At 36.7% G+C, this 13343-nt stretch overlaps 2 protein-coding genes across 3 annotated transcripts in view; both read right to left on the minus strand.

Annotated features, from left to right (window-relative positions):
- Nucleotides 1-247: 247 nt before the first annotated feature.
- Nucleotides 248-4915, minus strand: USP50 (ubiquitin specific peptidase 50). The gene is given in 7 exon segments (XM_068696203.1): nt 248-363; nt 366-435; nt 1474-1525; nt 1527-1604; nt 1753-1814; nt 3931-4122; nt 4910-4915. Coding segments are annotated over 7 exon segments (576 nt in total).
- Nucleotides 4916-6643: 1728 nt separating this feature from the next.
- Nucleotides 6644-13343, minus strand: part of TRPM7 (transient receptor potential cation channel subfamily M member 7) — a 54109-nt gene continuing 47409 nt past the window's right edge. For both annotated transcript variants that reach the window (XM_068695934.1, XM_068695933.1), the window contains 10 exons: nt 13020-13057; nt 12307-12332; nt 11947-11997; nt 11794-11859; nt 10880-11163; nt 10461-10543; nt 9934-10139; nt 9220-9271; nt 9023-9129; nt 6644-8163 (listed from right to left, as the gene is read on the minus strand). In XM_068695934.1, coding sequence (XP_068552035.1) covers nt 8033-8163; nt 9023-9129; nt 9220-9271; nt 9934-10139; nt 10461-10543; nt 10880-11163; nt 11794-11859; nt 11947-11997; nt 12307-12332; nt 13020-13057 — 1044 coding nt within the window. In that variant the 3' untranslated portion in view covers nt 6644-8032. The remainder of the gene's footprint in view (nt 8164-9022; nt 9130-9219; nt 9272-9933; nt 10140-10460; nt 10544-10879; nt 11164-11793; nt 11860-11946; nt 11998-12306; nt 12333-13019; nt 13058-13343) is intronic.

Consider the following 13343-nt stretch of genomic DNA (forward strand, 5'->3'; position numbering starts at 1 on the left):
GTATGCTCAGCATTTCTGATATTTTGAGGGATGTATGAAGTTTGTCATGAAAAACAAACATTAGACACAGTGGATGTGCATTTCATAACAGGCTTGGAAGCTCTAACTCCAGCCCTCTCTCTAGAAATTACTTTCTGCAATACCACAAGCAGATCAGGTAGCATGAATGCTCTGTTTTATTGATGAAACAGAATTTAGCTGATTCTGCCAATGAATTCTAATTGCAGATGTACTCACTGTTGTTTTTTCATGACTTGTTGCTTCCTTTGGGTGCAGAAAAGGCCTGACAGGTGTAGAACAGGAGATAAGCTCTGTCAGTCTGCACTGAGGAATTTGGGATCTTGGTGATCTGTGAATCATCCAGTACCAGTTTTTGGTGACTGAGTGCTTGCAGAATGCTGTGTAGTGGCCACCATCCAGAAAAACAGAGTGTATCTGTAACGAACAACACGGTCTGTTAGAACAGAAGGCTCGCTCTCTCCTAACAGAGAAAGTTAGGAATTGGCAATCATTTTCTGTTTGCATTTGGAAAAAGAGAGTGAGAAGATTCTAGCCCCCTTTGGCCTACAGAACAGAATATGAATTCAAATAAATGCTTTAGAATAGAGCAAACAGACACTTCATAGATGATGATTATGCATCTCTATTCTGCAATATTAAACTTAGCTATTAGCTCTGATACAGGCCACACTTGCAGAGAGTAATGGAAGAGCCCACTGAGTCCTTGTTTATGGCCAGGATCCTTGCAGTATCTGCTGAAAAGGCTGAAGGCTGCAACCAGGTGTTAGTGATGAGGAGTGCATGCTTTTTAAAACTGGGCTGCAGTAGGGGAAAAGAGAGAGAGGTGGTTACTTCTCCTCTCTGGTTCAGTTACATACTGTCACTGTATTATATCCCTGGCAGGAGAAAATTAAAATTTGTAGGAAAAACTTGCATCCATTGAGAGAAATGCACAATAGCAGAAGCCATGTATGATAGGTTTAACATTACTTATACATGTTAAGCTAAATTATAATTCTAAAATCAACTCTCTATATAGTTTTATATATATGTATGTGTATATATAGACATGTTACTGATAGACTGTTAGTCAAGCAAAGAGGGACCATCCTCTCTCACATGTTCTAAACTGTTTGAGGCAGGAAACCAAATGCCCTTTTTTCATTAGAGTGCGTACGTATCAGCTTCTTACTGATGAAAACTGTGTTCAGTTAGTGATGGCTTTGTCCAGGAGGCACTTCAGCTCAAGAGATGCACTTGCAGTCAGAACAGAGTATGGATAGATCGGGAAGGTTGGGGGATGCTGGCTGTTTTTTTTTTTGTATGTATGTTTGTGTGCTTTTTAAAACCACAGAATTTTTAAGTGCCTGGAACAGAGAAGACCGTTGCTGTAATTAAGTCTAAGCTAACACAGGCTTGCTTTGTCTGCATTAGGTAAGGCATGACAAATAAGTTTGGAAAGGCAAAGCTCACCACTAGAGCACACAAGCTGTACTCTGGGTTCTTGTGGAAAAGTGGGGAACTCTGGAGAGAGATCCAAATTGCTGAGTGGATAGCAGATGTCAGCTAAGAGTTTCCTTTTGTAGTTACCTTGCCCTTCAAACCTGAAATAAAATTTTGAACTATTTTAAACTTCTTTCTTTTATTGTGGTGGTTGCTTAACTGGCTTTCCTAGGGGAAGGGAAAATGACTAGTGGCTACCCTGGGCTTGAAACAGATCTGTGTTAATGTTGAGTATTACAGGCAACTGACAGAAAACATACAATGCCTGCAAGTGCTGCCTTTTGAAAGGCCTTGCTTCTTGATCCTTCTGTCTGTTAGAAATGGACACAGGTGCTAAGAGCAGACAAAAGCCAAGCCTCTGCATGACTGTCAATGTGTCCTAAATGTTCTGGACTGCACTATCATTGTCAACTCTTCTTTCTTTCTAGGCTTTATCCCTCTTTCTTTTGTAACTTCTAGTACTACACCATACTTCCATAACTTGGCCATCACCTAGCCGTATTTATATAGCCAAAGGCTATAACTAGAAGCCACAAGTTCTTTTTCAGCATTGCAAGAAAAGCATGTGCTAAATTGGAAATTAAAGAAAAATTATTCTGGGATGGTTGAACTTCTAAGAACTGTTATATAAAGTTCACATTTTTAAAACTTTATTTTTAATATATGAGCAGTTGATTATAAGAAATTCTTTATAATAAATTTGGTATCAGCCACAGATGGCGAGTAAAGTATGCCAAGCAGCAGCTCTCATACTGAATTGCAGCTTTGTATGGCATACCCACTTATTTAGAAATGATTTAGTTAAGGGATGAACAAAAGTACAGTGCCTTAGCTGCAGCCATGACAAGCAGTACCCCCATCCCCCCCTCCAAGGAGTAAATTTCCCTCATCCCGTTACAACTCAAAAAAAAAAAAAGTAGGTAGCCAACTGTTTCAGAAGTGCCTTCAACACTTTCAATGGTTAGAATGGAAGCAAATGTTCAACGTGGCTTGACAATCAAACCTGCAAAAGACACTGAGAATGAACAACTGATCTACAGCACGCTAGGACCCTTGAAGTTCTAGTCATATACTTGGCGGTTCTTTGAAAAGGGTATATAGGCAGTAGCGCTGTTTTTAAATAGTATCGATAGTATCTATACTATTTTGCTAAGTGTTTTATATGCTATATATTGCTAAGACTTCAGCTGTTCCCTGTCCATTACTGCAATGCAAGGGAAGGAGACACACTCATTTGCAATTCAGTAGGGGGGCATTAGGTCTTGGTGGACCCACTGCAAAATCCTGGAGGTTTTATAGTTTTTTTGTTTTGTTTTTCTTCCCTAAAAAAAAAAATTTAGAACGGGTTTATTTGTAAAGAAATAACTGTTCAAGAGATAATCTAAATGTAACCGATATTTGAATAGCTTTAAATCTGGTGCAATTTATCAGCACCTCCTTCCAGCTACAGATTAACTCGGAGGCCCTGGGCAGACAGGCACACACCCATGCTTACGTGACTCACAATAGTTATCCTGTCATCCCAGCAGCTACTTGCACATAACATCAAACACAAGTCTGTCTTGGAAGGAAGAGTTCTGATTCATTCTTGGCTGCACAGCTTTTGTTTTTCTAAATCTTCAGATTCAATGTTATCCTTACCCACAAAAACCCTTCCTACCCAACCTTACCTACAAAAATCCTCTTCCCCCTTCTTTGTTATAGGAACTAACCTCCCAGCACTTTTACAACAGAACTCATGCTACCAGCAGCTTGGTCTTTGTCCTCTAGCTCACTTCCTCCATAGCACCAAGCCAGGTACAAAGGACACACTGTGACAGGATTTTGCTTGCAGTTTACCATGTCTTCTTCTAAGCAATGCTAAAACTAACTTCTGTGAAAGGTAATGGTGGGCTTTACGAGAGACTGGCTGGCTGCTGCCCATGTAGGCTAGTATTCAGTCTTGTCCCCGACCTTGGCTCTAAAGTTCCATTACTTTACTTGATGTTTGCAGTAAGCTAAATTACTTTTCCGGGAGAAATTAAACAAAAGTGTAATATTCTGGACATATGGGCAGGAATGATTTAATTGCTAGCAAAGTCATTTATCAGAGGAACTGAGCAGACATAGGGGCATAGCAAACAGGTTTTAGACAGATGAAAAGGGGGAAGAACTAAAGCACAGAAGGGCAAGGAGAGGAGGAGGTGAGTACGATGATGCTACAGACAGCATTAGCATAAGATGAGGGCCTGCAATTTGACATAGCATTAGATGAAGCTAATGAATTATTGTGTGCATGTGAGTATGAAACAAAGGATATGACAATTTTAGCAACTGCATCTTGTAGTTTGTAAGAGGAGAATAGGTTATTATTGCATGAAGTGCTAAACCACAAAATGTAAGGAGGAAACAGCTACAGCCCTGAAAACATCCCAGCTGCACTCTTACCTTCTTGAGAGGCTCATGGAGCTCATTCAGCACACAGATCAGAAACTGCTGTGCATCCTGCTGAGTCCTCTTGCCAAAAGTTGGGTACCACTCCCCAAGGACTAAACACAAAACCTCTGGGGAAACTCAGTCAGACCCTCCAAGCCATATACCAGACATCAAATAGCCAAAGGCAGTTGCAGATTCACCATACTCCCTCAGAAAAATAAAAAGTTTCAGGTAAAGAAGGAAAATATGGTGGCTCTACCTTCAAACAGGAGCATAATAAACTTAGAAAGTAGACACTGGTACAGTGCAGCTCTGATGGCCTCTGTTCCATCAGTTCTGGCAGAGGCAGGAAGAGCCTGGGCTGCCTTGGTCTCCTTCCAGCACTTTGCCCAAAATAGTTAGCAATAGGGTGGGCATCTGCTGATGCCACTGCACTCAGCATCTCAGCCTAACCCAAGTTTATTCATGTTTGCTCACGCTTGTATTAATTTTTATTATTCCCATGCTACTATGCATCATTCAAGAAGACAACAGAATATGCTTAGTGCTACTTTTTGTGGATCCGAAACAAGACCTTGATTACACTATTTTTGGCATTACACATAATATAGAAATCCACATCTGTGCTACTTTCTGCAAGCTCCAGGGCTTAGAATTAATTTCCTGTTACTTTCAGCAGATTACCTGCAAGAAAAAGTATTAATTATAAAGTAATCAAAAGTCTTTTCAAAAGAATTGTTACTTATTTTTGTTTTCCATTTGATCTGTTAGCAGCATGCAATGTGAATTGTTACTACTAGGCTTTTAGCTGTAGGCTTTTCTCATCTCCAAATTCTTGTAGTGTTAAGTGGTATGTCATTTAGCAAAATGCAACCATGAAGAACAAAAGCATAGGAAATCACTGTCACAGGCTTAAAAAACAAATCTCTCCTTTTCCTAATCACAAAGCTACCAGGCAGTAGCTAGGAAACCAGCTCCCCAGGAGACTCACCTTCATGTATTTCACCACAACATATTTGGAATTGTTTTTCTCTGAAATGTTTCAGCACCTAAAATACTGCAGTAAAGCACTCAACAATGCTGAGTTTGCTGGATTAATTAAGCAATGAAATTAGTGTATTCATATATTTGAAATTTTTGCATAAAATGCTATGGTTGCAGGAAATTAAGTGCATTTTAAAGCAGACGTTACCTAAGTAACCAACACTGCTATGCAAGTACATAATACTCAGTTTAATCTGTTATTCAATCAGTTTTTCTTCTAACAAAAATATCCTGAAGATCATGGTAGGCAATCAAAGCTATGCAAGGAATGAACGTAGCTTACCTATTTACTTATATGAAAGACATTGTTTAAATAGGTTAAGCTAAATGTCCTTTTAGTAGGAAAGACATTGAAGTATTTACAATTTCTACTAAAAACTATTAGAGAAGGTTTGAATTAGAATTCTTGTACTTAAAATATTAAAATAACGATACCAATGCATGCCAGTATTTTGGTTTTAGGCAGTTAACAGGTTCTGATGTTCAGTACTGCTTTTTTTTTTTTTTTCCTCCTCAGAAAACTTGAAGAAGTTTAAAAGCTGATGGATCACAACTCTTTTAACTATTCATAGAGAATAATGGGCATGCATTTCAAGATTGATAAGGCTTTAAAAGAGGAGCGGCATTCGATGTTATCAGACAAATGCACTTGTTCCCACAACCTAGTTTAGAGAAGTGCAGCATCAATAGGATACGGTATTTATGACCCCCTAAGGGTCAGGATACTCCTTCAAACCAACTCTTACTTGCCACCACATCTTTCCAATGCCTTCCTTGAAGAATACTTACATTTATGATTGTTTTCTGTCAGTCTGAAAGAGATTGTCTTCTCCTCAGTTTACATAGAGGCCTCTCATACAATTCTAGCTGTAAATCTCCAGGAGTAAGATGCTACTCGGTGATAGGAAGATGTACAGAAATACATACACTTAGCCACCGATAACCACGCCCAGTTATCTATATGTTCCCCAACCCTATTTGACCCTTTTTGTCTTTGAAAGGCTTCAGGCCCTAGGCACTACAACAGTCACCAGAGGAAATATTTCCCCCTATCAAACACCCACCACAAACTTCACATCTGTTTATTTTTTTAAGAAATTAGTCACAAACAAAACTACTGAAAACAGTCATCATGGCTGTATAAGTGAACTGTGTACTGTTAAATTTTATTGTCAGGAAACAATGTTTCCTAATTTTAATGTGTATTTTTCCCGAAATGGTTATCGTATTTTATATACTAAATTTAGTTTATAACACTTGAGGCTTCTCTAGATATCCTTTTCAATTTTAAGAGCTAGCCTTACTAACACATTGACTATTGCTTTTATTTGACTAAAATACAGCATTAAAAAATTATAATTACTATCTTGAATAGATGCCTAATCACCTGACAACTGAAGGGGATGCTGGCAGGAATCCAACAAGGAACTACAAATTTTAAATAAACATTGTAAAGAGCTTTAAAATATTTTGTGTCATTTACTCATTAATCCTATTACATAAGTTTGTCCACTACAGGTGTTTTCACATTTTTTCCCCTGGTTCCTGGTGTTACCACAGTTGAGATACTCCAAAGGTGGACAACTGCTTTGGTCCAGCACAGCAAATTCTACTTTTCTGCATAAAGAGCTACTCAAATTCACCCAAAAAAAACCTTTCAGACTAAGACAGACAGCAGAAGTCTGTAAACAAGAATAAATTTATTTTAGATTCTTTAAAGATTTAATGATATACAAAATGTATACAGTATTATATCCTTATAACATTTTACCTTTCCCCGTCAAACATAAAACACCATTTAAACAGCTATTGTGTTCGTGCCTTAAGTCTGTATCTATAAGATACACTACTGAATAAAAAAATTTATAGAGCTATATACTGCCCTTTTAATTAAAAATTACAAATTAGTACCTATGTAACAAAAAAATCGCAGCATGAAACTTCAGTTGGACAACAGTTTTTTCTTGCTGAATGCTCAACAATATTTGGGACAGTTAAATTACATTTTATTGGCATGAAGGTGCATTGCAATCTCCCGTACTTTACATAACGCTATTCCAACCCTAGTCTCTCTTAAATAAGTACCACAAATAACATAACATTAAAGATGTTTTCTACACAATTTTAAATACATTTAAAAGTTATGTGTACATTCGGTTTGATACACTGGTTTTATGAGATCTTTGGAAGGCATAACTTCTGAAGCAGTCACTACGTACAACAAAAAGCACTTCCAACTTGTGTTCTCACAAGGCAACTTATTTGGACCAGTACATACTATTTCTTCTATTAAATATGATTATACCAGTCTATCATGGCTTTGTTTGTTACTATTTCATGGTGACATGATAAAACTGAAATGTATAAAACAAGAAATCTCATTATGCACAATTAGGGCTCTATTCCACAAAAAATAACAGCTTTACAGCTACAAAGCTGAAACCTGATTCAGGAGACTCTCTCTCTATTGGAACAGATTAAGTTCCTACCTTCAACCTCAGCCTAATGGCATCACATACACACCCCTCATTTGGCTCTGTCTTCTTCAAAAAGCCAGAGTAGAAGACATCTGGTTAGAAAATGTTAGCAAACAGTTCCAAAAATGCTCACAGAATACTCTGGCATCAGAGAGGTAGGTGCTTTCTCCTATCTTTTGCCGATTGACAGTAAGACAGCTGCCAAAGAGACAAATGCTTTACCTTAAAACATCAACTACCAAGATCCTTTTGGTTGAAGGCATATTGCACACCACAGGACTACAGAGAGAAAATCCTCCACTAAACCAAACCAAAAGCAAAAATAAACTTTCTGCTAAAAAGCCCCTTTTAAAAACATACCATAAATACTCATCATTATTCAACCTCTAAAACGATCAGCTGCCAAGCTGTTCTCTGTAGATGGTTATCACAAGTTGTTAGGTCCTCAGATAATGGACCAGCCAAAATTCCACTTATAACACAGTAATCCTTGTTTTGATGCATCTTTCTTTTAATTATGGTGGAGGAAAGATAAGTGACAACTTTGTGACATTCCATGAAGTTTGGACGAGGCCACTGATTTGGTCACATCATTAGAGCATCAAACGAATAGAATTAGCTGAATCTGATTCTTTGGTGCAGCTTCCAGGCTGAATTGTCAATTCAGGGGAATCATCCTGAGGAAATATAATCTTGTCAGGTGTGTAATCATTCCTCTTCAGATCTAAACAAACAAAATGAATCAAAGTTATTTCAAATAACTGGCTAGGCATATGTACTTATAAATAAGAATTCCTCAATATGTATTCAATGCCACAAAAGGATGTTTTATCATATATGTAACAGGAAGCATATAGTTCTACTTTAAAAAGTGATGGAAACTTAATTATTTTATTTATAGATACTATATAGCAAGTACCAAATCAACTTCTAACAGAAATCAGACCCTTTCATGATACCCTTTGACACTATCAGGAGTTACAACTCAAATTTAAAATAAAAGACCTCTCTTCATATGAGAAACAACCTAAAAGAGTAGCATTGAACAGGCAAGATCATGCAAGTTCTTTACGTTATTCTGCAGTCTAAAAGCCTGATACAGAGAAATAATTTCAAGGTTTGATATGAGTGCAGTGTAGTCCATGCAACAAAAATATTCAGAATTGAATGTTTTACTAGAACAAATTTATGCAGACCTAGACACGTATAAAAAAAGGGCAAAGCCCCACAAAAAAACACATTCCATTTTTTGGCTAAGAAGTCTCAGATTTTGCAGTATCTTTACCTCATTTTCCTACTTTTTCTGGGAACTTATTATTATTTTTTACTGCACCTTCTGAAGTCAAGATCCATCTAGTTTACCTTTTCAAGTACTGTGCAAACAAATATAGATTACATTCATTGTCAAATCCTTCACCTAGGATTTTTTATCTTAAAATGGCGTATCTTTTTGAAGTAAAAATACAAAACTGATGTTTATTACTTACTCTACTTTCATGGCATGACATTACTAGATCATTATGTATCACACAAAACATCGTGATACCCGAAAGCCTCAGAAAAAAATACAGCACCACTCTTACCAGGAAGTTTAAGTTTCCTGCAGCAGGAATTACAGTGATGCTTTGCTCTGAAGTTTTTTATTGCATCCTCTCCCAGATTGGCTGGACCAAACACCATATCATATGACCTGAGAAAGAGTGCATAAACATGAATTGCATGTGTTCTCTGGCAAAGCTTTTACAGTACCTGTTTTCTTTAAATCCTTCTATGACCTTACCTTTTTTCTCCAGCTTTTATCACAGAGGGATCTGTCAAGTTTTCACCAACACCTTTAGACAGCACATGAAGAAAAAATTAAATCTGATACATTACACAAATGCACTAATATTGAAAAGCCTTGCCATTGTTAGCTATGACTTCTCAGCTTTTCCAAGAATAAAGGCAGAAAGAATTAAAATGGTATAGAATACGTGAATTGCTCCTCAGCAAGTACTTTGTACCTCTCAGATTTCCTTCACCTAATTTTACATCTGCCTGCAATTCTTAACTAGTTTTCACCTGAGAGAAAAAAGTTTCCTATATAGAACTTCTCACAGCCAGAATATCAGACAGACAATTAAGTATAAATACGGCTTGCCATATTGGCACTATACAAATGTGTCAACAAATATATATACATATTTTTTTATGGCACATATAAGTGGGAAAACACATATATATTTATATTCTCTGCAGCGCTATAACATTTTGTGCCATATTTAATAAACCCACCATTGATTCAGATGAACTGGAGCAAGACACACTAAATACTGCTTATTGAATATAAATACTGCTTATTGAATATAAATTCTTAATAAAATGCTATCACAAGAGAGTCCAGTAGTTGGAAGCAATGACCCTTATGGGTCCCTTCCAACTCATTCTATGATTCTGTGAGAAAGACACAGAACAACCTTGGCTGTTGACCCCAGTTTCAAAATTGGGACATTACCTTGCAGATCTAGTACCAGCAATTCCCCTCTTGTATACTCATAGGTCCAATGGCTGAAAGCTAGCATAACCTCCTCTAGCATGTTAGTTGGAATTATTTCATCACCATTGTTGTTGTTATATTTTCTGAATTCTCCTGTCATGCACTCTTCAACTGCAAACCACTGGCCAGCCGAGTGGCAATATAACAGGAAAACTTCCAGGAACCTAGTAAAAAGCATTCTTAATGAATATATTTCCAAACAAATGACAATTTAGTCATTTACTACTAGACAACTCTTTGATTTACTTATCACTTAAAACATTAGAAGCTGCTATACAAATTCATTAATATTATCATTCTAGGCTAGAAGCAGTGCAAGAAAGTATCAATGAAAACACTGCCAAGAATATTTGTCCGACACATTCTTTAATGTTCAGAGACATATTCACCTATCAGTACCATAATATATTTGAGGTGTATGTTCACAGCCTTGTAGGCATTCTTCTGGAAGAAATGCAGTATGCTAGAAGTTTAAACTCACTCACCTTGGAGAGTATGGTATGGATTTGGGCTTCATTTGATTGAAAGCAAAGGTGAGCTTCTGTGCTGCCCTCTGCTGCTGAATTTCCTAGAATTCAGAGCCAATATTCTATTAGCAGCATTATATGAAAGGAATCATTACGGAGCCAAAAACAAAAAAAAAAAGAACAGCGAGAACAGTAGCTACTGATTTCCCCAAGATAGTGTAACAAATTGCTTGCTTTTAAATTTACATTTTAAGACTTTGAGTTTTTTGACTTAGTAAACCATACTGTAGCAGATTTTTAACCCTTTAGTTCATAGAGAACAGAAAAATATATTTTTTTTTCTTTTGTAATATATATACACACACACACATGCTATTTTTCAGGTGGGAAAAAATAACGCCTGTCTATGCTTAATAATTGACAAGAATAAAACTTACTCTCAAGCACAAGTGTAACACAGTATCCTCTTTATAAATGCTTGACCAGGTATTCACAACTTCAGGAAGAAAAGACTTGATGATATAAAGATGACCTGATTTGAGGATATCATATTCTGACCATGTGCATACTACTTTAAGAGCTCGGCGTAAACCTCCTCCCATCTCCTCTTTACTTAAAAATTCAATTTTAGCACAGAGTCCTAGTTGTGACCAGGAAGACATGCTGTTGTTCAAGATGTTGGGAGAACTTTCTTCAAGGCGATACACAGTGACTGGTTCACCTATATTACAATACAAAAAGCAATTACTACTTTTAATTTTCAAACTAAAGCACTGAATATCTCCAGTTTCTTAGATCTCAACACATATGAAGTTGTCCCTCACATTCTGAATCAGTAAAAAAATGAAACTAGCAGTAGGAAGACCCCTCTTTTCTTTCATATAGCAGCACAGTAGTACTGTGTTTTTGTCCTCCCGATTAGAGCTATTAATGACACCATTCAAACAGCATTAAGAACACTGAATAAATGCTTACGTGCACTTTAAATGAGTCAAAACAAGTCCTAACTTAAAGGAATATTTGCAGAATAGTTTGCTACAAAAATTGTTAGTACAATACTATAAACACCATTCTGAGGACAACTACAAGTAATCTAAATTTCATAATCAAGTGAGCTGCCCTAGAAAAGGTGTCAGACATTTCAATTTTTGAGTATTGCAAGAGTGAACTAATAGTGAACTATTTTAGTTCACTAGTTACAAACAAGTATGAAATTTGTCTTTATCATTTTGTATTAGAAGAAATTTGTACAGGGATTTCTTTTGTTTTCTTCCCCAAAAGACCATATTAAACAAGCCCTTTGAACTCTGACCCTCCCCCTCCACTCACCAACAAGAATTACAGTCTTTACCTCTTGGAGGCACAGGAGTGAAGGGAATGCTCTGTGATAACCTCATCAAGTTATTTCTTTCTACAGCTAGAGAAAAATTACAGCATTTATTAGATTTTAAGGTTCTAAAAAGTGTCATTAGAGATATGAACTATAGTTATAAGAGGCACTGACCTGAATAATAGTAATTGATATCCATGATAGGCTTGAAAGGAGAAGCGATGCCTGAGAGAGATCAGAAATAATGAGACACTGCCTGCTACCTGTATTGTGTATCAAAATAACCACGTGCAAAGACCAATTCCCAAGTGACTAGGGCTTGAAAATGATTTGCTATGCAGAAAATTAAGGATCTCGCTTAGATCTTCAGTACATCAGAAGAAATTGTAGTACTTGAAGGCAGGCTGTTAAAAAAGTAATCGTAGTGCTACCTCTCCATTAAGCTCCAAATTATCAGCATTCTCATACATGACCCAAACAGTTGCTTGTATGAAAAAGCTCCCAGCTTGTTTATAGCAGAAACAAAAAACTTACCATTCAATGCATCTTCTTCAGATGGCCTGTGAAATGTCACAAAACCAACTGTTATTGTTTCTTAAAAACTTGTTTTTATAATTACTGATTTTGACACATCATCCTAGGTCACCTTGTTAACCTCACAGTACTGCTTTTATCTTATTTTTCAAGGGCAGAACTGCTGCTTAATTACAAAATGGTAATGGAAGGCTGTTAAGTAATCTGGTTTTAGAGCTATACTTTAAATACCACCAAGTCACGCACAACATTATGTAAAGTTTGCATCACACGAGCTCGTTCCCACAGAGGTGCTTAATTAAAAGTGTGTTCACAACAGCTTACCCTTCTGTTATCAGATTAATAAGGTAATGCTTTTAACAGTTAACTCAGGGGATAATTGTTAACAAGAGCAATGACTGCACAATTTCAGAGAAGGTTTACAATTTGGAAGGTTGGGTAAAGACCTTTGCCAGGAAGTTAGCTCATTAGTAAGTGTCAACGCAGACATTTTCATGTAAGAGCATGTTCTGCCCTCTGATATGTGACTCAATTAACTTAAATATAACCCATCATAGCATTCCAGTGAACACATTCAGTTATTTATTAGAAAAGCCCTTAAACCTTGTTTTTTCATTAAACACAGCTGAGTAACACTGCAGCCAAAGACAACAACCAAAAAGAAAAATCAAAATATATAACGGAATTTCTCCATTACTAGAAAGCTTACTTACATTTGATTGCTATTTGAAGGTCTACCTTGCAACCAATCCTTTAAATCAAAGGGAAAGAAAAAAAAAAAAAAAGGCTTCAATTTTGTAAGAAGAACACAGCATATTTAATTCGGGGGGGCGGGGAAGTTACGTGTTTTAAGATCTTGCAGTACAGACTGCTTATTGGAAAGATTTCACTAAACTGTACTGAACTGCAGTCGAATGGAAAGACTCAAATACAACCGAGGATTTGTAAATAAAATTAAAAGAACAGAGAAGTCTATGTTCTTTGTTTTATAGATCGTATAAGCATTTTTGTTCTTAAACAAATAGGCTTGTTTTACA

This window comes from Anas acuta, chromosome 12 (genome assembly GCF_963932015.1).
Source record: "Anas acuta chromosome 12, bAnaAcu1.1, whole genome shotgun sequence".
Classification (NCBI taxonomy): Eukaryota; Metazoa; Chordata; class Aves; order Anseriformes; family Anatidae; genus Anas; species Anas acuta.